This window comes from Phytophthora ramorum, assembly GCF_020800215.1.
Source record: "Phytophthora ramorum isolate Pr-102 chromosome Unknown Phyram_PR-102_s0016, whole genome shotgun sequence".
NCBI lineage: Eukaryota > Oomycota > Peronosporomycetes > Peronosporales > Peronosporaceae > Phytophthora > Phytophthora ramorum.
Genome location: NW_027150662.1, coordinates 435,234 through 459,429, shown reverse-complemented (window position 1 = coordinate 459,429; position 24,196 = coordinate 435,234). Strand labels below are relative to the sequence as shown.

The 24,196-nt window shown below is 55.3% G+C and overlaps 10 protein-coding genes across 10 annotated transcripts; 6 read left to right on the top strand and 4 right to left on the bottom strand.

The window, feature by feature from the left end:
• Positions 1 to 639: 639 nt before the first annotated feature.
• KRP23_12789 (uncharacterized protein) lies at positions 640 to 2,572 on the top strand (the record flags this gene model as incomplete). Its single annotated transcript, XM_067883424.1, has 4 exons — positions 640 to 741; positions 827 to 878; positions 958 to 1,030; positions 1,117 to 2,572. 4 exons carry the CDS (start codon positions 640 to 642, stop codon positions 2,570 to 2,572), a joined length of 1,683 nt encoding a protein of 560 aa, XP_067738871.1.
• Positions 2,573 to 2,635: 63 nt separating this feature from the next.
• KRP23_12788 (Ubiquinone biosynthesis protein COQ4-like protein, mitochondrial) lies at positions 2,636 to 3,514 on the bottom strand (the record flags this gene model as incomplete). The annotated part of the gene is made up of 1 exon (XM_067883423.1): positions 2,636 to 3,514. The coding sequence occupies one exon, from the start codon at positions 3,512 to 3,514 to the stop codon at positions 2,636 to 2,638; it is 879 nt and encodes a 292-aa protein (XP_067738870.1).
• Positions 3,515 to 3,741: 227 nt separating this feature from the next.
• On the top strand, positions 3,742 to 6,448 carry KRP23_12787 (Cotranscriptional regulator FAM172A-like protein; the record flags this gene model as incomplete). The annotated part of the gene is made up of 3 exons (XM_067883422.1): positions 3,742 to 3,864; positions 3,962 to 5,473; positions 6,299 to 6,448. 3 exons carry the CDS (start codon positions 3,742 to 3,744, stop codon positions 6,446 to 6,448), a joined length of 1,785 nt encoding a protein of 594 aa, XP_067738869.1.
• A 1,150-nt stretch (positions 6,449 to 7,598) lies between these two features.
• On the top strand, positions 7,599 to 8,639 carry KRP23_12786 (Rho GTPase-activating protein 3; the record flags this gene model as incomplete). Its single annotated transcript, XM_067883421.1, has 1 exon — positions 7,599 to 8,639. The coding sequence occupies one exon, from the start codon at positions 7,599 to 7,601 to the stop codon at positions 8,637 to 8,639; it is 1,041 nt and encodes a 346-aa protein (XP_067738868.1).
• A 384-nt stretch (positions 8,640 to 9,023) lies between these two features.
• Positions 9,024 to 10,628, bottom strand: KRP23_12785 (uncharacterized protein; the record flags this gene model as incomplete). Its single annotated transcript, XM_067883420.1, has 1 exon — positions 9,024 to 10,628. One exon carries the CDS (start codon positions 10,626 to 10,628, stop codon positions 9,024 to 9,026), a length of 1,605 nt encoding a protein of 534 aa, XP_067738867.1.
• Positions 10,629 to 10,731: 103 nt separating this feature from the next.
• Positions 10,732 to 12,558, top strand: KRP23_12784 (uncharacterized protein; the record flags this gene model as incomplete). Its single annotated transcript, XM_067883419.1, has 1 exon — positions 10,732 to 12,558. One exon carries the CDS (start codon positions 10,732 to 10,734, stop codon positions 12,556 to 12,558), a length of 1,827 nt encoding a protein of 608 aa, XP_067738866.1.
• A 1,149-nt stretch (positions 12,559 to 13,707) lies between these two features.
• Positions 13,708 to 14,487, top strand: KRP23_12783 (uncharacterized protein; the record flags this gene model as incomplete). Its single annotated transcript, XM_067883417.1, has 1 exon — positions 13,708 to 14,487. One exon carries the CDS (start codon positions 13,708 to 13,710, stop codon positions 14,485 to 14,487), a length of 780 nt encoding a protein of 259 aa, XP_067738865.1.
• A 3,911-nt stretch (positions 14,488 to 18,398) lies between these two features.
• Positions 18,399 to 18,824, bottom strand: KRP23_12782 (uncharacterized protein; the record flags this gene model as incomplete). The annotated part of the gene is made up of 1 exon (XM_067883416.1): positions 18,399 to 18,824. The coding sequence occupies one exon, from the start codon at positions 18,822 to 18,824 to the stop codon at positions 18,399 to 18,401; it is 426 nt and encodes a 141-aa protein (XP_067738864.1).
• Positions 18,825 to 20,781: 1,957 nt separating this feature from the next.
• On the bottom strand, positions 20,782 to 22,260 carry KRP23_12781 (uncharacterized protein; the record flags this gene model as incomplete). Its single annotated transcript, XM_067883415.1, has 1 exon — positions 20,782 to 22,260. One exon carries the CDS (start codon positions 22,258 to 22,260, stop codon positions 20,782 to 20,784), a length of 1,479 nt encoding a protein of 492 aa, XP_067738863.1.
• Positions 22,261 to 22,704: 444 nt separating this feature from the next.
• Positions 22,705 to 24,125, top strand: KRP23_12780 (uncharacterized protein; the record flags this gene model as incomplete). Its single annotated transcript, XM_067883414.1, has 4 exons — positions 22,705 to 23,308; positions 23,378 to 23,472; positions 23,538 to 23,864; positions 23,946 to 24,125. 4 exons carry the CDS (start codon positions 22,705 to 22,707, stop codon positions 24,123 to 24,125), a joined length of 1,206 nt encoding a protein of 401 aa, XP_067738862.1.
• Between the last annotated feature and the right edge of the window lie 71 nt (positions 24,126 to 24,196).

Genomic DNA, 24,196 nt, shown 5'->3' with positions numbered 1-24,196 from the left:
CCGTCAGCTGTGACGGCTTGAACACTGCATCAATTCCTGCCACCCAGCAGCAATGCCATCCGGTTTACGAGGTACGAGACAGAAGATAACAACGAGAGATCCACCGCCGGCAGGATCGAGCTGCAGTGCTGCAGAGCGCACTTGAAGTGCGAACCATACCCATGGATACGGAGCAATGGTCAAATCGCACTTCCTGTTAGTTTATGGCAAGCAGCGACATTCTGCTCCCTGTCCTCGCCGTTTTCAAGAGCTCTTGATTCTTGTTCATTCAGCCCGCGGTCAGATTGTCCTCCAGGCGGGTGCTGCAACGAGGTGGCCAGACCAAACGGCCTTGCCTGGTCATTGCCACACGTCGGGCAAGATATACCGATCTGTCTTTGCGAAATCGGAGTTTTGGCTTGAAATAATACAAACTCAAACAAGAAAGTGCCGTCAAAACCTGGCTCCTGGTTTCCAGTTCCGCACATAATTATGGCAATAGAATTTCTAGATTCAATTTTCTCACATAATAATCGCAATAGAATATCTCAAATCAGACTTTTCCACGCGAAGAACACGGTATTTGCGTGCCGCATCGCCGACGCTTCTTCTCCATCCCTGATCCCGCCTCTGCCTTCTTGACAGCCCCATTAAGCATCCATGACGTCGATCTTCAGCGCGGGGCAATCCATCTCCAGCATTGGCAAGTCCATGACGGCTATTGCCCGCGTGGAGGAGCACCTAGCAACCTTCATGAAGAAGGTGAGGGCCACTATTGTCACCTTATTATCTAGCCTTTGGCAAATATGTAGTTCGCTGAGTGCTTATCATTGCTGTACATTGACAGGTGATTTACTTTGAGAAGTTCTTCCAGCGTATGGGTCCGAATCTGCCAGTGTGTACGTTGCTACCACTAAGAAGAACGCACTACTGTACTACAACATTGCCACATTATTGACAACTCATTTGTGCATGCAGGCGTCATGGACACGGCAACGCTGCTGTTCCAACGCTGCTACGAGTATCGAGACGAAATTCGCGACGAATTAGAGTGCGTCCATAACTTTTGCTGCTTCAGCAACCGAGAGGCTGTACGCACCATCTTAACGCTACTGGTGTAATTGCTGCTGTGTGCAGGTCAAGCGTTGCGTACGTGGCAGATGCAGGTCGCTGGGTGGTTGGAATGGGAGACTGGAACAGCAAGATGGAAAAGAGATTGAACCAGATCAGCGAGCTGGTGATGCTGGCCAACACGCTGCTAACGGAGTACGCAGTAACGGGGGAAATTGGCGCTGAAGGGTGCCGCGACGAGCTGGGTGCGTACCTGCAAATTTTATCAGCCACCGTCACGCTCAAGAATGCTCCCGTGAATGGGAAAGCTGAAGTAACTACGACTACGGATGGGCGTCCTCCTGTGACTCGGGCGCAGTCGACGACGGCTGCGGAATTCAGCTCGGAAATGTCTGCCCTTGGAACTGAGATTACAGGAGCTTTTTCAGAGATGTTCGGCAACGACTTGGGCAGGTCGACAGCATCCGGAACCATCGGACAGACGTCCAGGCCTCAAGCCGACAACGACGCGATGAACCCGTTCACAAATTCGTATCGGCGTCCTGTTGACCCGTACGCCACAAGTAGTGCCGGTGCTTCTGCCAGCAGCAGCGTGCAGAGCCTGCCAGATGCTTTAGCAAGGGGCGCGGCAACTACAGTTGGAACAGGTCCGGAGTATCCGCTTTCCGACGGAGACACACCAGAGGGTCCATTGAGTCCTGTGAGTATGGGTGAGTACGAGTGCTTGGAGATGGATTCCATTCCAAAGTATGCCGCCTTTAAATCGTCTGCCCAGCTCGCGGCTCGGCGCCAGTTCACACATGGTAGCGGCAATGCAAGTCTTGCGACCAGCATGACAAGCGATGGTTGGCGAAGCGCGTACAGTGAGTCTAGCGCCGAGTACCACGACTTATTCCCGTTACCACCGTCTTCCTCTCAGGCAGCCTCTCGAAGTCTCAGTTCTCTGGACGCTCAAACGAAGAAGCAACCGGCGAAGCCGATCATGGACATGAACTACTCGTACGACTTCCAGTGTGAAGTGGCGCACAACCCGTTTCTCTCGCCCAATACTCCAGGGCTGGCTGTGACACCTGGAGGAGAAGGATCTACCGGACCAGAACAGGCACCACCATTTTCATTGAAAGAACAGTCAACTCCATCGATCAATGGGCATACGCGCACCGCGGCACTATCTTCATCAGATCCGCCACCGCCACCGGCACCAGCGACCATGGGGGCAACTGCCGTGTCGAAGCAGACACACACACTTGCTTCCTCCACGCCTGCTACTACCGCGATCGCTCCAGTCACCGAGCCTGTGCTTGGGACAGTCGGCCCAACACCAACGCTTCATCCAGCCATTGACTATGCCCAAGCACCAGTCAGCGCGCAGGCGTGGGGTGTGAACGGTATGCAGACCCACGCTGCTTCTGAAGAGGACGAAACCAAAGCACTGGTGGCTGCACTGCGAGCCTCAGCTGCTGAGCAGGACCATCATGACAGTGATCACGAGTACGATCTGTTTGGGGTTGGCAAGCCATGAGCTCGCACAGGGTCAGTAAGATATTGCGTTTTTTTCTCCTCTTTCTATCACGCTTCAATTTGGTCAGTGCTGATCGTCCTTGTGGCGCTTGTAGTGGTCCGACGAGTCCGGCAGTGGCGGGGCGACCTCAATGTTCAGGCGCTGACGCAGCTCTTCAATTGGCGTCTCGAATTCTTCCTCATACATAACGCAGTGCAGCGAGTGCGCCTTCTTGGAGGCGCGGTTGGCCCACGGCACGTACACCTTCACGAGCATGCAGCGCTCCTCGCTGGAGAGACGCAGCGGGCCTACAAAGGCACTCAGCGCACTCACAGGCAGCTGCGAGTGCGCCATCTCGACGTATTTGAGCGCAATCTCGCCCAGCACCGTCGGGGGCACATCGAACAGCGTATGCCAGAAATCGTGCAACTCGCGGTGACGCTGCATGACGTAGGCCAGCTCCGGGTCGTCAACGAAGCGCACGAGCGAGCGGCCGTTCGCATCGAAGCCGTGCGAGTCCATGAACGCGGCGTAGTGGTGACCGAACGAGTTCGCGGGCATGGCGCGCAGCTGCTCCATGTCGATCTTGTCGTTGCGGATCACAGGCTTGTCGGCCAAGATGCGCGTGCCCACGGGGTCGGCGCACATGCGCGCGTGGATGCGGCGCAGCGCGTCTCGGCCCGTGACTTCGCCCAGCGCCGCTAGCATGTCGCCGCGCTCTGGGTTCGTGAACACTGTGAGCGCCGACGTGACGGACAGCACGAGCTTCTGCAGCGGCGTCGTGGGCATGTGCGAGTCGTACATGACTCGGCGCTGCGGCTCGCCGGCCACGGGGCCCAGCGTCTGCGCCGCGAAGGAGGCGGTAGATGCAGTGGTGGTAGCTATTGACGCCGTACGCATGAGCACGCGGGGGGCCGCGCGTGCCGCCACGGACACCAAGCGGGGGCGCAGGATCGGAGCCATGATTCGGCAGTTGAGGAATGCGTGTCGTTCGCACTAGTATACATTTCCGGTATACGCTTTGTATACGCTCGCAATATGTCGTCCAATGAACGATCGGGAGTTCGCGATCTAGACGCGCATTGGATGAAAACCGTTCAGCCGAGGGATGCTTCAGTCGTCCGCCAAAAGAACGCCTCCGAGCAAGGGGACGGCACCGCACAGTGCGAGTGGACGAGCGACAAGCGGCGATGGCGGACAGCAGACGCGTGTTCGTGCAGCTGGCGGGCGACCAGGGTGAGGTGGGCGCGCCCGTCATGGCCTTCGTCATGCCCACGGACTCGTGGCTCTCGGTCGTCAACGAGTTCCTCATGGTCGGTATTTGTACGCGGTGTCTTATAAAGAAGATACCCAATAGCGGTAACGCAAGCCTATTTTAGCCGCTTACTTGTGCCGTATTGTATACCGTAGAGCTGCAACGACGACGACGTGGAGGTGGAGCAGCGCCCACCCGGACTGCTGGAAGGATGCCGCGTGCTGCACGCCGGCTCACTGCAGCAGGTGTCGGACCCGGCGAGCTGCGAGGACAGCAAGCAGTACATCTTGTGTATGAGCGCCGCGGACGCCGCGCAACTGCAGAAGCAAAAACTTGGTGACAGTAGCGCCAGCACCGACAGTGTCGACGCCGAGACGCTGTCCCGCGGCAGCATCGCGCTCACAGACCAGCTCGAGTCGCTCGAGGAGCTGGACTACTATTTTGATGACTCTGGCACCCTGCGCCACTGCCGCACCAATCAGGCCGTGTACGAGCTCATGAGCGACGAGCGCCGAGCAGGCGAGCTGGACGACATCGTCAAGGCTGCCATCTTCCACATCCAGATGGAGATGCTGGCCGAGCTGGCCTTCAAGCAGGCGCGCGTGCCGCTGGACCCGCGCCCGGACGAGCCGAAGGAAGCTCGTTCCAGCGTGTTTTTGACGTCGGATTGGCGCACGAACGGAAATTTGCTCGTGGTGGTGAACGGTGGCCGCGGTGCCCAACCAGGCATTTGGAGTCGAGACCTGCTGATCCAGGAAGGTCTGGAGCTGGGGTCGATGCTGCCGGTGATGCGTCGCGCCACTGCCTGCAACTTTGGAGTGGCCGTGCTAAATCCCTCGACGAACAACGTGACTATCGGCAACGACACGTTCCCGATCCGCGGCAACTCGTCACCGGATGAGCACATGCTCTACGTGTGGGATAACATTATCTCTCGCGCGCAGGCGCGCAACGTGTATGTTCTCGCGTACTCGTTCGGCGCCAAGTCGGTGCTGACTCTCATTCAAAAACGTGAGGAACAGGTTGCGAAGCGCGTAAATGCGCTCGTGTTTGCCGAGGGCGCCTATCGTCTGGATCCAGCTACTACACCGCCAAGTGTAGCCCAATTTTTGAGGCAGCGAGCTATCAACTTTAAGGGTGACGCTCAAGTCGCTGTCGGTGGCCATATTCCTGGAGAAGAAGAAAAACTCTCGTGCAGCTGCCTATCCGTCGGGGACCTCACAGCATCAGGTCCATCGGCTGATGGTAAGGCCTCTCCTTCTCCAGCTCCAGCATCTGCGCTCTCTAAGCGCAGCAGTAGCAACAAGGCACGCACGATCAGTCTTTCGCTGGAAACAACATTTACGTACTTCGTGGCCGCGCGCGACCGTGGCTGTGGTGCAGCACAGTTCATTTCCGAGTCAGAAGCGAAGACACGGACGTGGCTTGGCAATGTCATTCGCCATCGTCTCGACTCACTGAAGCCTCGAAAACAGAGTCGTCGCCTTAGTACGGCAATGGGTGCACATGCGAGTGATTCTCCGCACCACCGGAAAACAGCCCGCAAATCATCTTTGGACACAGATGCAAGTACGTCAGCCATGCGCGCATCTATTGCTAGCAGCCGGAGCAGCAACTCCAGTCACCACTCCCATGGAGTGTCTGTCAGTGACTTTGATTTGATCAAGGTAATTGGAAAAGGATCGATCGGAAAGGTATTCCTCGTACGCAAGAAAGATACCCACGTCGTGTATGCCATGAAGGTGCTGCGCAAGAAGAATGTGGTTCGCCACGGCTTGGAGGAACACATCAAGACAGAGCGCCTTATCCTGGAAGAGATTGATCACCCATTCATTGCGCGGTTGCGCTTTTCGTTCCAGACCAAGGACAAGCTGTATCTGGTGACCGATTATTGCTCTGGCGGAGAACTCTTCCATCACATGTCCGACGATGGTTTTTCGTATGAGCTGTCTCGATTCTACGCGGCGGAGCTGGTGCTGGGGCTTGAGCACCTTCACCGCTTGAAGGTGGCGTATCGCGATCTCAAGCCTGAAAATATCCTTGTTGAAGCCTCTGGCCACCTGCGCATTACAGATTTTGGCCTATCCAAACTCAATGTGGTTTCAGACAAGGGTGCGCAGACGCTGGTAGGCAGCCCCGAGTATCTGGCACCTGAGGTGTACAATATGCAGAAGTACGGATACGCTGTGGACTGGTGGTCGCTCGGCGTATTCCTCTACGAAATGCTTACTGGCGTGCATCCGTTTTTCGACGATAACCGCGAGATCATGGTGAAGAAGATCATGACGCCGGGCGCCGTTAGCACGATGATGCCACCCGAGATGCCCCCCGAGGCCGCGGCGTTGATTTCTGGGCTGCTCACGTTTAACCCGACCGAGCGTCTCGGATCGCGTGGCGCTCAAGAGCTGCGCGATCACCCCTTTTTTGCTGGAGTGTCCTGGGATGCCCTCGTGCGGCGCGAGGTGACACCCCCGTGGCACCCGGTGGTGCAGGACGAGCTGGACGTGGGCAACTTCGATGCCGAGTTCACGTCCGAGCCCGTGGTGGACAGTGTGTGTACGCACCAGTCCATGGTGCTCAGCGCCACCTTTGCCGACTTTACTTTCAACCCGAGCATCTCGGAATCCATGCGCAAGCGATAAGGCTTAGAATTGAGACCTTCAAGCTCGAGTTCAGTGCAGTCGATGCGTTTTGCTTTGCATTCTAGACAGCTGCTCGAAATGCACCCCGCCTAACGCTTGCAAGACAGTGAGCAGATAGTTGTGTGCGTCCGTGTCGTGGAAAAGATAAAATCTTGGTCGTGCTTCTGTCGAGTACATTTTAGCGCTGTTTGATGTGCGTGAGCGAGTGGGTTGTTTGTTGACAAACGGTAAGGCTACGGAACTCCGAGCAGCCACCGAACTGCTGGACAGTCGGTCCGTTGCCGAAACAACGGACAAGTTGACCGGCTCAAGAAGGTTTGGCCTTCATAGAGCAGCTCTCGCTGCAGGTGACTTGGGTGCACTGGAACCCGTTGGTCATCTCCGACCATGGAGCGTGAACAACACGCCCGTAACTTGTAACGGTGGTAGGCACTTCAACTTGCTGGCCAATCAGGGACGACTTCAATGCGTAACTGCCATCCATGTCGGATAACGTTAGCGCTGGCCAGACAAGGCTCCCTGGGGAGACAACCTCCTTCAAGGCGATGCCACCGCCACCTTACAGCGACTACGTCCGCCGCTACTTGATGCGAGGCACACTGGCATGTATATACGAGAGCGAGGACCCGAAATGGTGGCTGACGGCAGCGTCAAGGTTCCAACGCAGTCGTCAGCGAGAACGCTGGCGTTCGCCGTGGAAGGAATAAGTCGTCCATGATATACAGCGCCACCACCAGTGGTTTCGAAACGGCCCGCACGCGTCTTCCGCTGCGTTTCCTCCGCTACTTCGGCGAACGAATGCTTCTCGCCCCGCCCGCGCGGCATCGCACCAGCGCCATATATACCTTTTAGCGCCGCCAAATCAACAGCAGACCGCGTTGAGCAAGGAGCGATAGCAGGCGACAAAGGAAAGAATCGCCCAGCACTAGCTACTCGTGCCCCTACAACTTGCTGCTGTATTCCCCGCCATTCATCGACTGCTTCAGAAGCAGGTACTGTACCGCGCCCTTTCCCGACGCCACTAAGATCGCGTTTCAATGCTGCTCGCGTTCCAGAAACCTTATTTGTTTGTGTCTGTGGATCTCCTCTCTTGCAGCTCACAATCCGAGTGGACGAGTGCTGCCCACACGACCACATCAAGTATCTGACCATGCTGAACATCCAGCTACCCGAACACTCGACCGTCAAGGGCGACAATGGTGGTAGCTCGCCGTCTTCGCCGTCTCAAACGCCGCAAACCGACGGAGAGCAAGACTTGGCCGCGTTCCTGGAGATCGGGTCGCCCTACGGCTTCAAGCACGACGTCCACATCCACTACAACTTCCAGGAGGCGAGGTTCGAGGGCATCCCCGACAACTTCGCAGACTTTCTGGTCTCCGGAGCCTCGGTACGACACCGAGCGGATACCGTCTGCGCGTTGGATGCGGCTGCGTCTCCGGTCCTGAAAAGCGGACGGCGTGCCAAACGGACACGCACGAGCTCGGCTCCTCCCGGAAGTTTGAGTTTGTCCAGCATGATGGGAAGCCTGGACCCCGTTGACAGCAACGACCCCGTGCGGATACTCAACCAGCACTTCAAACTGCCGTTCCGACAAGTCCCACGGGTCGCCGTTCCCGGTTACGATGAGAGAATCCCAGCAGTGCTGGTCATGCTCCAGCAGCACTTCATATCCAAGCAGGGGTACCTCACAGCCCACATTTTCCGTGAATCCCCCAGCAAGGCGGAGCGCGACCAAGCCATGCGTGACATCAATTGTGGGGCCTTCCGAGGAGCTAAGCACGATATTCGCGTGCTGGCTGACCTGATCAAACTGTGGTTCCGCGAGCTGCCGATGCCCATTCTGCACGAGATCCCTGCAGGTGAGATGGAACGTCTCGCGGCGGCTGACAACGTCGAGTTCGAAGTGCTGAGTCTGCTGGGGAACCTCGAGCGCTGCATTGTGCTGTGGTTAGCCGACCTGCTGGCTTACGTGGCCGAGTACCAGCCGCACAACCACATGGGTGTGGACCAGCTCGCCATTGTCATCGCACCAAACCTCGTGCGTCTAGAGACGGAAAACCCCATGGTGGCAGTCGCTCTGTCCAAGGCCGCAGTCGACTTGTTCCGAGGCGTACTGCGAGCACGATTCCAGCGCCGCCAACAGCTGAAGGCGGCTGGCATCGTCCAGGCCGATACGCCGATGGAAGCGTAGCCATTTTCATGTGTATGATCAAGTTGCAACATCTTACATGTATGTATAAGCCCGAGAGGCTGTGAGCGAAGGCACAGCAGAAGAGCGAGTAGTGATGATCATAATCTAATGTGGATTTGTTTTGAGGTTGGCAATTAGCTTTGCCGCTGTTGCCTTCAAGCCCTATCTATCGTCTATATAACGTGAGAAGGCAACTAAGGGCGGGAGAAAGTCGAACACTTCCGTGTCATAAGGGACAACTATGCTACTACTTACAAGCTAGGCTGCCAGGCAGGTGCTATATCTCTATCTATCCAAGCTCGAAGGCGTCATTGAGCACTCTGGCGCAGTACCGACGATCCACTGGAGCGCTATCAGGGTATCTGCCGAAGCACGCTTGGGACTCTAGTACAGATAGGGCTGTAATTTCTCGATACGGATCTCGTCCTGGCAAAGGCTCTCTTCTAGCGCGGTCATAGCGTTGAGGAAGTACGCGCGGTCCTCGAGGAACTTGGCGCGCGACCGCCGACCCATCCGTTTGCGCTCCTCTATGGAGAGTAGTAGAATTCGTTCTACGCCCCGCTCAATATCGGCTACGTCCACTTGTGCGAGCGGCATAAATAAGTCCCCCTTCGTCTGCCACCACCACGCGTGCGGTTCTCCTACTAGTACGCCGCTCTTCTCGTCCACAAGCTCGTTCATCGGCGGTACGTTCGTAGTCAGGATAAGCGCGCCAACACTGCGGGCCTCATTGATGTAGTGGCCGAAGCCCTCCGTTTCGCTAGGACACAAATGAAGTCCAATCTGGTTCTGCAACCGGTCCTTTTCTTCGGCAGGCACCGATCCGCACTCGTAGTCTACGTTTTGCAGCCGCCACGAGTCTTTCGCACCGAACTGCTCCTCGATCCATTCGCAAATATCGGCTTTAATCACGCGGATGATGAGTTGAGGCCACTCCGGGTGCAGCGCCCACGCCTGCAGGATGACCCGCGTGTTCTTGAACGGACTCCAGCCTGCAAGGTGCAGAAACGACGTCCAATCGCGCTGCACGGCCGGTTGGTACAAGTCGCGACTCGTGTGTTTCGTGTAAAAGACCGAGTACGACAGCTGGTGTCGATGCCTGTACTCGAGCACTTTCTTGAGTCCAATGCGATTCTTGACCATCATGACCCCCACCGTGGGGTTGTCCAGCTCGTGTCGGTCGAAGAACTCGACGTTCTGCATCATCCAGATGGTCTTCTCCTTGGGCGCGTGGAAGTCCGGGTAGTATTTCCTGTCTACAGGATGTCTTTCCAAGTAAATATCAATCACCGAGGGCGGCATGTCCAGTCGCTTGACGGCCTTCCCGTCGTCACTCTCATTCTCCTGTTCTCCATTGCCCTTGGACGCGTACACAGGTCTGGCCGACGGTAGTGCGTTCAAGTACAGTTCAAAGTCCAGCAGCACGCCGGGTGAGTCACTGGGTGTCACGACGTTGATGCAGTAGGCCGACTGGGAGTCGATGGCTTCGTGGCCCTGGCCTCGCGTCTGCAGGAAGAAGCCTGGGGGCAGCTTCATCTGGCGCTCTCTCTCCATCTCGTGCTCGTGCTCTACCAGCTGCTTGAGCTTCAGCGCCTGAAGCTCCGCGAGCGTCTCGGCCTGGAACGTCTCCCCTTGTCCACCTGCGAGCGCTGTGGTCGCCGCCTTCTGCTTGCCTCGGATCGTCTGCGCGGGCTCTGCTGCCGCCGCCAGCTCGTTGCGCCGCTTCTCCTCCTCTTTCTGCTGCAGCGCCAGCTCCCGCGGCGACACGTACAGCGACTGGAACAGCAACTTCATGGGCGGCGCCAGCTCGGCGCTCGTGGGCGTGGGCGCCAGTAGCGAGCGCGACGCCAGCGTGGCGTTGCACAGCTCCGGGTGCAGCTGGATCTGCGGCAACAGCGCGAAGAACACGAGCTGGAGCAGGCTGGCGATCAGCACCAGCAGGAACACGCAGGCGCGCAGCAGGAAGCGCGGCCCCGACGACTCGGCCATCGACGCGGGAAGACTGAGAGACTGAGCCGTTATGTGGAGAAATAATGTGCGGCACACCATGTTAGTGTACGGCCTGAGGACGGCTTATTTTCTGATTCTCAGGATGCGCGCGCTCCTGCTGCTGTTTGTGGCGCTGCTGGGGATGGCGCAGGCTTCGCGCAGAACGAGGCTGGGGACGCAGGACGGAAACATGCCGCTGCCAGCTCGTGCACACTGCCGCGTGTTCGTGGTGGCCGCCAGGACGCACTCGCGCCTGCTCGTCCTGCAGAACGCGTACGAACAGGACGGTATCAATGTGTACGAGCAGGTTCCTGCGCCTGCATCCGTCCTGCAGAACACAGCTGGCGACCATCCTGCAGACGCGCACGATGAGAAGAAGCATGCCAATGAAGCGTATCAAGTCCTCCGCCCTGCGTTCGAACAGGCCGCCGAGTGGCTCAGGCCGCGAGTGGATCCTGCGCTGTGCTTTGCGCACTTTATCGTGGCGGAATCAGAAATTGTTTCTGATCCCAGGACGCAGGGCGAGATTGCAAAAACGACGTCACGTGTGACGAGGCGACTAGACCAATTGAAGGACCGAGCGAGGAGCGACTCGTCCTTCCCTTTCGGTCTCCCTGCTCCGTCGCAGGACCACCAGGACGGAGACAGCGTCGCGTCCTCTGGAGATATCCGAGTTGTGACGCCCACTTGGCGTCGCTATTTCCAATTGCTGGGTACCAATTATTTCTCAGGACGAGTGGCGCCGTCGCTCAGTCCTGGACAGGTTGAAGTCTTCGGACTGCTGCATGTGGACGCTGGAGGACACGCAGGACAATTGGCGTCGGAATCCGACTCGGATTCCGCTGAAATGATTTTTGACGTGCGCGAGCGGTGGAGACGGAGCAAGAGGCAGCGACAGGTGAATGTGGCGCTCAACACGAGCGACTTCTACGGTCGGGAGTATCCAGGATTTGGGCGGCGTCAAGTGCAGCAGGCGGTGGTGAAGCTGAAACGGGAGAAGAACAGAAATGCTGAATCGGACGTATTGCAACATCCCTGCTTCTTGCGTGACTACCCTTTAGCGGTGGAAGGCGCGAATCTTACGGTTCAAGGCACTGGTGATGCTGATAAGTGCATGACGCTCATCCGCTCGCATGTGGCTTCAAGCAATGCTAACTGCCCACCGGAAAACTTTTGCTTTCTGGGTAGTGCACCGCAACCTCAAGGGTTTGGATCTTTTTACGCCTCGGGGGTGCTTAGAGAAGCGGTGCTCGCCGCAAGTCGTGTCCTGGAGTACATCAATAACAAACAGGCGGAAAGAGGGATGGATCTGCTGCAGCTACCCACCCCGGCGCTACCGATGATGCGGAATGCTGCAAAAACCCTGTGCTCTTTGCCGTACAAGGACGTTGTAGCTGGTGCAGCACCTTCACAGCTATCCCCCTCCCAAGCTTCCGTGATGGAAGATGAGATCGAGCCGCCAAGTGCACTGTGCTTCGATCTCTGCTACGCAATCGTGTTTCTTGAACAGATCGGCGTCCAGGATGCTGATGAGAGGATCCACTTTATCGAGCACTTTGAGAAACAACCAGTTTTGTCACGGCACAGCTCCGACGTGGATAACGAGCGCGGCAGCCCGCCGGAGTTAGTTGCGTGGCTTACTGGGGGCTTTTTGTATCTGGAGGCACTTCAGCGCAAGGTAACCTTCTCTATTGAGTCGGAGCTGTTGGCTGAGCAGCTTAGCGCTGGACTACCGCTCGGCTGGAATATGAGTTTGGTGGTGTTCGTGGCAGCGTGCTGCTTCTTATACCTCACAACTGGTCGCACAGTTGTCACTGGGCGAGCTGGTCGGGGCTCCAAAGGGTATCATCGTGTCGTGAATGGCGGTGCCAAGGCAAAGTTCAAGGATACAACTCAGTCTATCATGTTTGTCGACGATGCTCGGGAGTAGTGTGAGCGTGTTCACGTAATATATAGATGTCGACCCTCAACGGGGTGAGCTGCCGCTTGCCCCTGCTGAATCATGATCAAAATTACTAAATATGCAACCTCACGCACACGCTGCCAACGTCCGAAATTGTGATGGTCAGGACTTTCACCATCGTGTGCCTCGGCTATTTCTAGTCTTGCTCATGATTGTGCTGCGCCGTGTATTGCAAGAGTTTCGATGTCTCGGCGCAGACTGGCGGCCCAAGCAGGACAGAGGTGCCGAGTATGCTGTCCCAGCGTATTTACTCGTCCTCTGAAGATTGCGGTTGAAACCCTCGCACTCGTGCTACGCAACTCGCTGCTTTGCATTGCTGTGGGATGGCTGTTCGGCTACTGCTTTACCGTCGGGAACGTTTTTACTGGGCTACCTCCCGGCCAGCAGTCGTATGCAGACTTCAGTGCTGCGAATATCGCATGGTTCTATGGCGTGTTTTCCCTGTGCGTGGTCATTTTGATGGCAACGAAGTTGCTGCCGGAACAATTTGTCGGATGCGTCACTAACCAGGTAGCCACAGCAGACTCGACAAGACCAGCCACACGAAGGTTGTCTCTCGCTCAGTGCACGGCCAAATTGGTTGGCCACATGCTCCCACATCTTGTATCGACATCAATTATTGTAGTGGGTGCCGATTTCGCCATCTATTCAGTGGTGTCGGAATCGTGGCATCAGTTCAAGCCGTGCGTGTATATCGCGGCCTTTTGGGGGTTCTTCATTATGGTCCTCGCAGACGTGTACGTAAGGCGCATTTTTCACACGGAGACGGTGCGAGGATTAATTGCCAGCAGTGTCGACCTCACACCGGAAACGCACGCGTCGTCAAGGAGTACCGGCGAAACTTTGGGGTGCATACACGTTGTTGAGAAGCAACACCGACGGCTATGGACTCCATCATTCCGTCGATTTTTGAGAATTTACACCCGAAATCTGCCGGTGATGTTCTTTGCGCTGATCGCTATTGTATACGTGCACGCGATCAGCCAGTTTGTTTCTCTTCAAGGGCAGTGGGAGGTGCTAGCTTTTGCCAGTGGTAGTATCGCTCTCAAGTTGATGCTGCAGGAGCTTGCGAAGTATCTTATGGTCGCGACTCGAAAGCCAGTCTCAAGGAGAGTTATGGTAACTCTAGTGTCGACGCCAACCATTCTTGTGGACACTCAAGTGCGCATGCTTTTACTTCGGCAAGCCAGTGCAAATGTCTCCGTCATAAGCACCGTGCTGCTTGCAATGCTTGAAGTTGTAATTCGTGCAGTGAAGTCTCGAATCGTGCAGCGACAGACAAGCGGCCCGCCGATTTCCAAGGATGCGTCTCAAAGGCGGTCTAGCTTTGGTAATACTCCGCTACCATTAACGCCCGTGGTTCAGACAAAACCGTTGCAGGTGATACCAGCCTCCAGGACAACGTCAACTAAGCTCCCAAGAAGTGGAACTGCAACCCGTTCCCGCGTTCGTTCAAAGGGTGAGACGGCAGCGCAGTACAATTTACGGAGAGAAACTGAAGAGCGCCGACGAAAGCACCGCGTGCTCCACGCGGCCGAGATTTATTCGGACATGTACGCAGAGTACATTGCAATCGGCTGCTCGTACGCTATCCTCTTCTTCTACCGACACCACCCGCACTTTCAGTTTAGTTTGGCGCTTTCGGCATCGCCGACGACCACCGCATCGAGTGATTCCGTCGATACCTTGACTGCGTCCCAAGAACCCCAGCTGGCGTACTTGGGAGCTCTGCAGATGGGAATCGAGATGCTTGTCGATTTTGCCGCCTGCATTCTTGAGGCTGCTGAGGGTGTGGAGTTCAAGAGCTTTGATCAAAACGACCCATTCCTGGTGTTTTTCTTGGCGATGCTGTCATTTTCCAACGTTGCCATTTCTGCTGGGTTGTACATGCGCTAAACGATGCTGGGTGGAGAATATTCACTGCATGTGTATCTATCTATCTACAACTACGCTCGCATAAAGCACGCAAAACCAGTCATACTTCTCGCGAGCATCAGCGTACCTAAACCACCGGCGGTAATGTTTGGAGAAGCTACCAATAGGTACGACAGTAGCTCTTGGTCTATCCCGACGCTTCACTGGTGTCCTCGCTCCTATCGTACACACCATCATAAGCATCCTCCGTTCTCAAGTAGCTGTACTGGTATTCGGTGGGTATCGTCATATCAAACGCTGGCATTTCGTCCACGCAAGATTTGTCAAGTCTCGCCAAGTTGCCTCCGTTTCGCACGTACGATGCAATGATCTTCATGCCGCATGTGTCACCACCATACAGGTTTCCGTCAACAGGGGGGGTCGAAACCATTGCTCCATGCGTGGCGTAGTCAAATGTAACCAGCTCCTTGTTGTCTCCGACAAGTACGTCCAGAAGATACTCAGCATACTTATTCGGAGTCTGTGGATCAAGTTTGCCACTCAGTAACAACACGCTGGCGTGCTTTGGGATTGTAGCGCTCTTGTTCCAATATTCGTCACGCTCGTAGATAATCCCGCTTGCCTTGTAGCCCCCGACATTGAATTTATCACACGCCGGAGATTTCTCTTTCGTGAAGGCGCAGTACAGTGGAGCCAGCTGGAAAGTACTCCCGTCCGAGATTCTCACCTTTGTGAACCGTGATTTCATGTCTTGAATGGACGGCACCGGCGTCTCCCACATCTCCGTAAAGACGATTAGACCGTACAGAACTAGCGACCGGTACGCATAGTCTTGATATTTGGTTTCGATGAGCGCATTGAAAGCTGTGACAAATTGCGTCAAAACGTCAATGTCTTTTGACGCACAGCGGCTGAGTCGGTAGATGACGGGCGGAATGAGAGTTCGCAGGCTTAAATCTGCCAGAAGAGAGCCCAGCGTGCGACGCAGCGGGAAGGACGGTGGCTCGTTGACTTGGACGGGATTTACACTCTTCGCGTTGCTGATCAAGCTTGCACATGTCGAGTTCGGATCCTTGTCGATCTTTTTGATCAGGTTCTCAAGCGTAGACGATAAATCCTTCGCCTGGAAGTGGGCACTGCAGTCTTGGTCGTCTTCACATAATTCCAGAAAAGCGTCTCCCACCTCACCAAAGTCGACGTCCCATTTGGACATGTACAGATATTTGTCCGCCGCTACTCCAGAAGTCGTGGAAATACCGTCCAGAACGTATCCTGTTACAGCCGGAGGAGCAAAGTGCATGAGTCGTTCCACCAATGCCGTCCCATAACTCACGCCATAAATGATTGTGTTCTCGGCGTTTGTGTACTCGGAAATGAACGTGGCAACGTCCGTCGCAGCACTTGTCATTGAAAACGACGACAGGTCTCCATACTTGAACTCTAAATCTTGTGCACAGGCAGAAACTTCCGATGGGTCCATATCGCTACCCAAAGGGGAGCCGGTGGTACCTGCCTGAGCCGCCACGCAGTCCAATCGAGTACTGCGACCAGTACCACGATGATCCATCGTGTACACGTTGACTCTACCCTTCAATTGTGAGTACAGAGCCACCATCGATGATTCCACTATATGATGCAAAAAGTCGTAAAAAGTTAGTATGAAAACAATTGAACTGAATGAGAACGATGCAGTCAGCTTACGAGTACTGGACGAGATCCCAGGACCACCTTGTAGCAGCCACACATTCGATGCCGTCTCGGGATCGACAGCGCCAGCAGGTAATCGCTTGACGAAGATTTCGATTGTTGAGTCAACCGACTCGGGACTCTCACAGATATCGGGATAACACAGCGGTGCGTTGTAGGTAGCACATTCGGTGTACTGGCCACCGGAGCCACCCTCATCGGAGAAAGTGTACTCGGAGCACGGATACCAACCATTCAGCTGGGGGTTCTTGGCGGTACTCAACGCAGCTATGTTTTGAGCCAATATTAGTCCTAGCACGAGGCGCTGGCAAAACTCCATTGGTCTTGAGCGCGGCGTCTTGGATGCTGTTTCCGCGAGCGAAGAAAATGGGGAAGTGGGGTCAACCCCACTTGCTCGGCATATCGTAGTCTCACTCAACTGTATCTTTTGGAGTGGTGTATGCGGCACAATCTGACAGCGGGGGGATAACGAATGCCTCCGTTATCACTTTGATTGGTTTACCTTCAAGAAGTACGGCGTTTGGCAAAGCAATAACCCGCTGTGACAGATCACCTGTCGCTCGACAGAGCATTTCTTGGGCTGTGCTGCCGGCCAGGGCCAGGGCACGGGATAACTGCAAGACGGGTTGATCGTTCCCCCAAATCGTTCGCCACAGCTCCGAGCCCGCGTTTTTGAAGTAACGTGCATGAAGTAGTATAATACATTGTCGCCTAGTTCTTAAAATCCTAGCCCTGCACTTCATCTACTGGACTCGCTGTGACGCGAACGAAGTGGTTAGCTCCGAGATGAAGCTGCAACTTCCGGCGGAGTTGAGATCTCGATGTTCTCAGGCAAGTCATCGGTCGCCCTCGTGCTTGTCTTCTCGCGTTTGAGCTTGTGCCAGTGGTAGGCAAAGAAACCAGCCAGCATCAACGCCGCCACAAAGAGCACGAGGAACACGATGAAAACCGTCTTGTACGTGGAAGGCGAGTTCGATGTGATGGTTCCATCTAGGCTCGCACTCAAGCTTGCATCGTAGACTCCGTCGTACGAGTCCTTCGAGCTAAAAAAAGTAGTACTGATAAGCCAGAGGTAGCGTCAGGTTGAATGAGGGCATGTTGTCAACGCACGTCTTGTCCAATTTGTCCAAATTTCCACCATCATTTACATACGATACAAGCAGCTTCATGCCGCACGTCTCACTCTCTTGGTCCGTGGGGGTTGTCCACAGCGTACCGTGTGTAGCGTGCTCGAAAGTCACAAGTTCTTTCTTGTCGCCGTTGAGCGCCCCTAGTAAATACTCTGCGTACTTGTGTGGTGTCTGAGGGTCCAATTTGCTGCTTAACAATAGCACACTCGCTTGTTTAGGGACCGAGGCGCTCTTGTTCCAATACCCATCGCGCTCATAGATGATTCCGTTTGCGTCGTAGTCGCCAACCTTGAGCTGGTCACACACTGTCGAGTTCTCTTTCGAGAATGCACATTTCCGCGTAAGACCCTTAGCCATTTGAGTAGTCCGAAATGAACGTGGCAACTTCCGTTGCAGCGTTCGTCATAGAGAACGACGCCAGATCTCTGTATTTCTTCTCGAGTGCCTGGGCGCATGCTGGAACTTCCGGTGTTTCGATTGAACTGCCCCACGGAGAACCACTGGTAGTGGCCTGCGCCGCGACGCAGTCCAATAATGTGCTGCGACCAGTTCCGCGGTGGTCCATCGTGTACACATTCACTGCCCCATCGAGGCGCATGTGCAGCTCCACCATAGCCGATTCCACTGACAGATACACAGACATCAAGGTTACTACTTTTTGACGATAAATGGAGACAGTGATAACTTACTAGCAGTGGACGAAGCACCCGGGCCTCCTTGCAAGAGCCACACATTCATCGCTCTTTCCGAGCCGGTCGCTGCAGGGACTCGCTTCACGAAAATGTCGACCGTGGAATCTAAAGACGCGGGAGTTTTACAGACGCCAGAGACTGCCGTGGTCTGAGTCACCACCACCACCAGAGATCTAGCATGGTACAGTTTCATTCTCGGTCGGCAAAGTGGGTCGGATGAAGGGCGTCTTGCGCCCAACAGCCCGTCGATGGGATAGTTCCATCCGTTTTGCTTTTTAGGTTGATTGATGCGCGATGCTGCTTATAACTCTGCCGAACTTGACAAGCGCGTAGGAGTTCGTTTGGTGTACCGATTGTTAGCTGGGTTCGTTGTTGTAGTTAGCAGGCGTGAGTTTATATCTGTCTATTTGACTCTCTGTGCCGTGAAGGAGGAAACCAATTCCGGAGATGAAGATCCGACTGCAGGCGCCGTTGAGATTTCGCCTTGCTCGGGCAGGTCATCGCTTGCTCGCCCGCTTGGCTTCTCGCACTTGAGCTTGTACCAGCGGTACAAAAAGAAAGCAGCAAGCGCCAGAGCCACGACAAAGAGGACGAGGAACACGAGGAAGGCAGCTTTGTACGACGTGCTCTCCTTGGAACTGCCACCACTCAATTCAGTTGTGCTCAAACTTGCGTCGTAGATCCCATCGTAGACATTGCCCGTACTCAGGAAGTAGTGCTGGTATGCAAGAGGCACCGTCAAGTTGAACGCAGGCACCTCGCCGACACAGGACGTGTCCAGACTGCCCAAGTCTCCTCCGGCGCTCACGTACGACACCAGCAGCTTCATACCACAAGTCTCACTGCCACTGGCAAGAGGGGTCGTCCACAGCGCGCCGTGTGTGGCGAAGTCGAACGTGATCAGCTCCTTCTTGTCGCCATCAAGTGCACTCAGCAAGTATTCAGCGTATTTCTGTGGTGTCTGTGGGTCTAGCTTGCTGCTTAGCAACAGAACACTAGCTTGGTCAGGGATGGTAGCGCTCTTGTTCCAGTACTCGTCGCGCTCGTAGATAAGCCCGTTCGCACTGTAATTGCCGACCTCGAGGTCATTGCACACGGGTGACCTCTCCTTCGAGAAGGCACAGTACTCTGGGATCTCTGAGTACGTTCCTCCATCGGAGATCCTAGTATTCGTAAACCGAGCGAACATTTCTGCAGCAGAGGGTTCTGGTGTCTCCCACATCTCGGAGAAGACGATGAGGTAGTACAGCAGCGTCGACTCGAAGGCGTTTTCCTCATCTGGAGAGGCGAGGTACCCGTTCAAGGACGTGAAGAAGTGCGCCAATACCTCGATGTCTGTCGATGCACAGCGATTCAATCGATACACAACAGGCGGGATGAGCGTCCGCATACTCTCACTTTGCAGCAACGACCCCATCGCTTCCCGCAGTATGTATGAGGCCGGATCGCTACTCTGGTCGCTGTTCACTGTGCTCACCAGTGCAGCGCATGCCGAGTTGGGGTTGTTGTCGAAGTGTGTGATCAGATTTTGAAGTGTGTCTCGAAGACTGGTCGCCTTGAATCGATCACTGCACTCGCTTTCCGTCGCGCAAAGCGCCATGAACGCATCGCCCACGTCACCAAAATCGGCATCCCAGGTCGAGAAGTACTCGAACTTGTCCGCCCCAGACGCTCCTGAGCTTGTAGCCACGCCATCCAGAACGTATCCAATCACCTCGGGACAGTTCAGATGGATGAGCCGCTCCGCCAACGCCGTGCCGTAACTCACAGCGTAGACGATGGTGTCGGCTCCGTTGGAATAGTTCGAGATGAAGGTTGCCATATCCGTTGCGGCACTCGTCATAGAGAACGAAGAAAGGTTCCCGTACTTCTTCTCCAGGTCTTCCGCACACGCGGGGACTTCGCTCACGTCAATGGAGCTGCCCCGCGGGGAACCGGTCGTCGTAGCCTGCGCTGCCACGCAATCCAGCAGTGTGCTGCGGCCAGTACCGCGGTGATCCATCGTGTACACGTTCACTGCTCCATCGAGGCGCGTGTGCAGCTCCACCATAGCCGATTCCACTGCTCAACACACAAAGCGACAAGGTAAGCAAATGCCAAAACGGAGACTGCGACAGGTTAGCAGCACGTACTAGCAGTGGATGAAGCACCAGGGCCTCCCTGCATGATCCACACGTTGGGCGCAGATTCCGAGGCGTTCACAGCAGGAACCCGCTTCACGAAGATGTCCACATTTGAGTCCACGGATTCCGGTGTTTCGCAGATACCGGGGTAGCACAATGGTGCCGAGTAGACTGCGCATTCGGCGTCTTGGTCTTCGGAGCCTCCTTCATCTGAAAAGGTCGACTCCGAGCAGGGATACCATCCATTGAGCCCAGAACTCGGAGACGAGCTGGACGCTGCCGATGCGTGTGCGACCATCGTCACTAACGAGATGACATGGTAGATCTGCATCTTCGATGCTCAAAGTCGAGCGCTTCTCGAGGCCAATGCTTGCGACGGAGTGGATTTTAAAATGAGCGAGAACCAGCGTGCTGCCGGAAGCGCCGTGCTGCACCTGAAACCAGAAATAGTGGCACCCAAGACGCAATGCTGTTCGAACTGGGTTCCGAGCACCCCCGGCTCACGTTCGTATACATATCATCCCACGGGCTCCATAGAGAGCTTACTGAACCACGGCACTGGTCGTCCCAGGAAGCGGTCTGGTCCACGGTCGTCGCCAGTGGTCTCATGGCTAGGCTTGTAGATCACAATTCCCCGACCTCAAGCGCACAGTGGATGATCACTCATGAGTGGATGTAGAGCCCCGCAGAGATCGAAACGTTACCGAAGGCCAGCACGGACATGAAAAACGTGAGGAACGGGTCGTTCTGGTCGAAGCTGTTGAAGTCGATACCTTGCATAACCTCAATATTGCAGGCAATAAAGTCCACTACCACCTCGACGCTCACTTGGAAGGCGAAAAGGAGGAACTGGTGAAAACGTTGTGTAGCTTCGGACTTCTCAGAGGGTGACTCGATGAACTGGTATTGGGGGTGGTTCCAGAAGAAGAACATGATGGCGTACGAGCAGCCCATGGCCATGTACTCCGCATACATGTCTGAGTAGATCTCCGCTGCATGAACGACAAAGTGTCGTCGGTGCGCTTCTGTCCCTTCTGGTGTAGGACGACCAGGTATTACTGCCCTTCGTCTGGTTGATGCCTGCTTTGGTGTCTCGTGTGGTGTCTGGGCGACGGAGACTCTGCGTCGAGCCTTTGCAAACACCGGTACGATACGCTCTCGTAGTAAGTGACGCATTTTTCGGTGGACGATCATGGACTTCACCGTACGCACGGATATTTCGGCAATCGCTAGCATTGCAGAGCCCAGAACTGAAAACTTCACATCTTGGAGGCGCATTAGGAGCATTCGCACCTGCGTATCAACCAGGATCGTTGGTGTGGACACCAGTATGATCATCATCCGCCGAGGCAGAGGGTCTTTCGTGGACAGTAGATACCGCTTCGCCACTTCTTGTAAAGTGAGCTTTAGTACGATGCTGCCGATGGCAAACGCCATCAATTCGGACTCACGATCGATTGACGCAAACAGGCTGATCGAGTGAACGTATAAGATAGCGACCACCGAAGACATGATGCTTGGGAGAATCCCCAAATAAATGACCACGAATCGTCGAAGCGAGGCGCTCCACGAGTATCGCGGTCGCGATGAGCTGCGTCGACACCTGTCTGATTCTCTCAATTGTCTACGTGCCAGGCCACGAACAGTCTCGTAGTTGAAAATGTTGCGCTTGCAGTACTCTGCACTTGCCAAAACGAAGTTGCCCCAGAAAGAGCTCAAGTACATTGCAGGTTTGTACTTGCGTCCGGATGGAGGTAAATACTTGATAAGCATGTAGCAGCCGACAACTTCAGCCGTTGTGGAGAATATAAGGTGGGGTGTCATGTGGTACAATAGTTTGAAACAGCACTGCGCCAGCGATAGCGTGCGCGACGCAGGCTCAGTGGATGTCGACGCATTGCGTGGCGGCTGAAGCACGAATTTCTCGGGTGTCAGCTGAACTGAAAACATCACCACGATAGCCGCCGAAAACACTCCGTGATACAAGGCACCGTTTGCAGCTACATAAGAAGCGTAGGACTGCTCCGCTGGCGGCTTCCCAGACGCCACATTCCCCACCGTGTAGCAATATCCAAAGACCCAACCGACCAGGATGCTGAATCCAGCATTGCGTAGCACGCAAAAGAGCGTCGTCGTCACCATCCGAACAGCCTGTAGCCACTTCTTGGACGGTGCGGTGGCTAAAGACTGTTTACTATCTGCTGTAGTTAGCGTTGCCGCGCTGGGTTCGGAAGGCGGTGTGAAAGGTGCAGTGTCTATCCATGTTAATGTACTGGATGGCAAACGACTCTGCGACTGCGCCTTCTTCATTGAAGCGGCCAAAGTTCTCGAAGGCGCCGGTGACGAAACGAAGTGCAGGGAGCTGCCGAGGTCTCCCTTGTCACCGGTGTCCGAAGCTGGGAATAGATTTGGTAGGTGCTCCGCCAAGGCAACTTGCAAGTTGAAGTGTAGCCATGTGTCACTTGCCTCCACAAGTGCATAAAACAAAATCGACTAAACCCTCTGATATCTAATATATCATCTAAAAATAGCGCACCTAAAAATATCCAAGCGATGTCGTAGCTGCTCGTCTCGCATTTGTGAGCCATGCGGCCGTCGCGCAAGTTCCTGCGCCTACTGACGCTGCTGAGCTTCGGCTGCGGTGTGTCCCTGCTGGGGCTCGCGCTGCACCTCGTGCTGTCCACCAACTTCTCGGCCAGCGCTGCGGCGCTCGCGGCTCTGGGCGGCTGCGTCGTGCTGCTCTCGGCCTTGGGCTTCGTGGGCGCCGGTCGGGACAAGAGTCGCCTGCTGCTGCTCTTCTTCTTCGTCAACTTTGTGCTGGTCACGGGGCTCTTCGTGGCCTGCTACGCCGCCTTCTTCTTCCAGGATGCGCTCGAGTCCTGGGTCAAGCACCACTGGACGGCGCACGTGCTGGCGGCGCTGAGAGACACGTCGTGTTGCGCCACATACAGCGACGCGGTGCAGTATCTGGAGCATCGCGTTGCTGTCGTGGGTGCCGTGGGCGTGGCCTGCATGCTGCTCGTGCTGGCCTCCATGTACTGCGTGGTGCGCATCGTCACGGTGCCCATCGTCATGCGCAGCATGCTGTCGGTCATGAACGCCATCTTCACGCTGCTGGGCACGGGATTATTCATCTTCGGCCTGTCGGTCAAAGTGCACGACGAAATGACGTCCGGACAGAGGTGGATCGGTACGGATTATTCTGGTAGTTGATGCTCCAGACAGGTTCTTATGGCTGTTTGGTGTTGTTGTGGTACAGCCATCATCTTCATTGTCGTCGGCACGCTCATGGTGGCGCTGTCGGTGCTGGGCATCATTGGATCGAGATCCAAGAGCAGATCGCTGCTCCTCATTGTACGTAGTTCGTGTGCTGTGGATGAGAGGGTGGAGTGGTGCTGATAGTGGACGTGTGTGAACAGTACATTGTCGGTCTTGGCGGATGCCTCGTCGCGCTGTTGGTGTGCTCAGTGAGCGCCTTCTCCTTCTCGGACAATCTAGCTTCCACATACAACGCGCACACGAGTTCGACGCTGGCGTGTGACATTGATCTCTCGGGCTGTACCAACTGCACTGACGTGGCGTCCGAGATGGTCCCGTGCGAAGGTGTCATGCACACGAACGATGACCACTGGGTATCATGCAATACCACATCATCCAGCGGTGGGAGTACCAGCACCGATAGTGGCTGCCTTGAGGACATGACAATCCTGAACGCCGAAGCTGATCAAAGCTACGAGCAAAACGACGTACGTATCCTGGCGATGTCGTTTCCCTGTCCAGCTTGTCAAAACACTAACGAGTCGTGCCTCTCGCTCGCTACCCTTTAGATTGCCAAGTGCGGCAAGTGTCCCGAGTGGTCAGCTTCGGATGTCCAAGCTTATCTCCGAAGTACACTTCACCTCCTCGGCCTCTTCGCCGTCGTCGTGTGCCTCTTTATGATCGTAGGGTTTGCTAGCGCCTTGGTACTGCGACGAAGCCTCGCAGGTTACCAGACAGATTCGATATAAGCTGCTCGGTTCGAGAGAGCAAGCGATAATCAGTACGAAAACAATTCAAAATTAATCTTCTCGTTACCTCA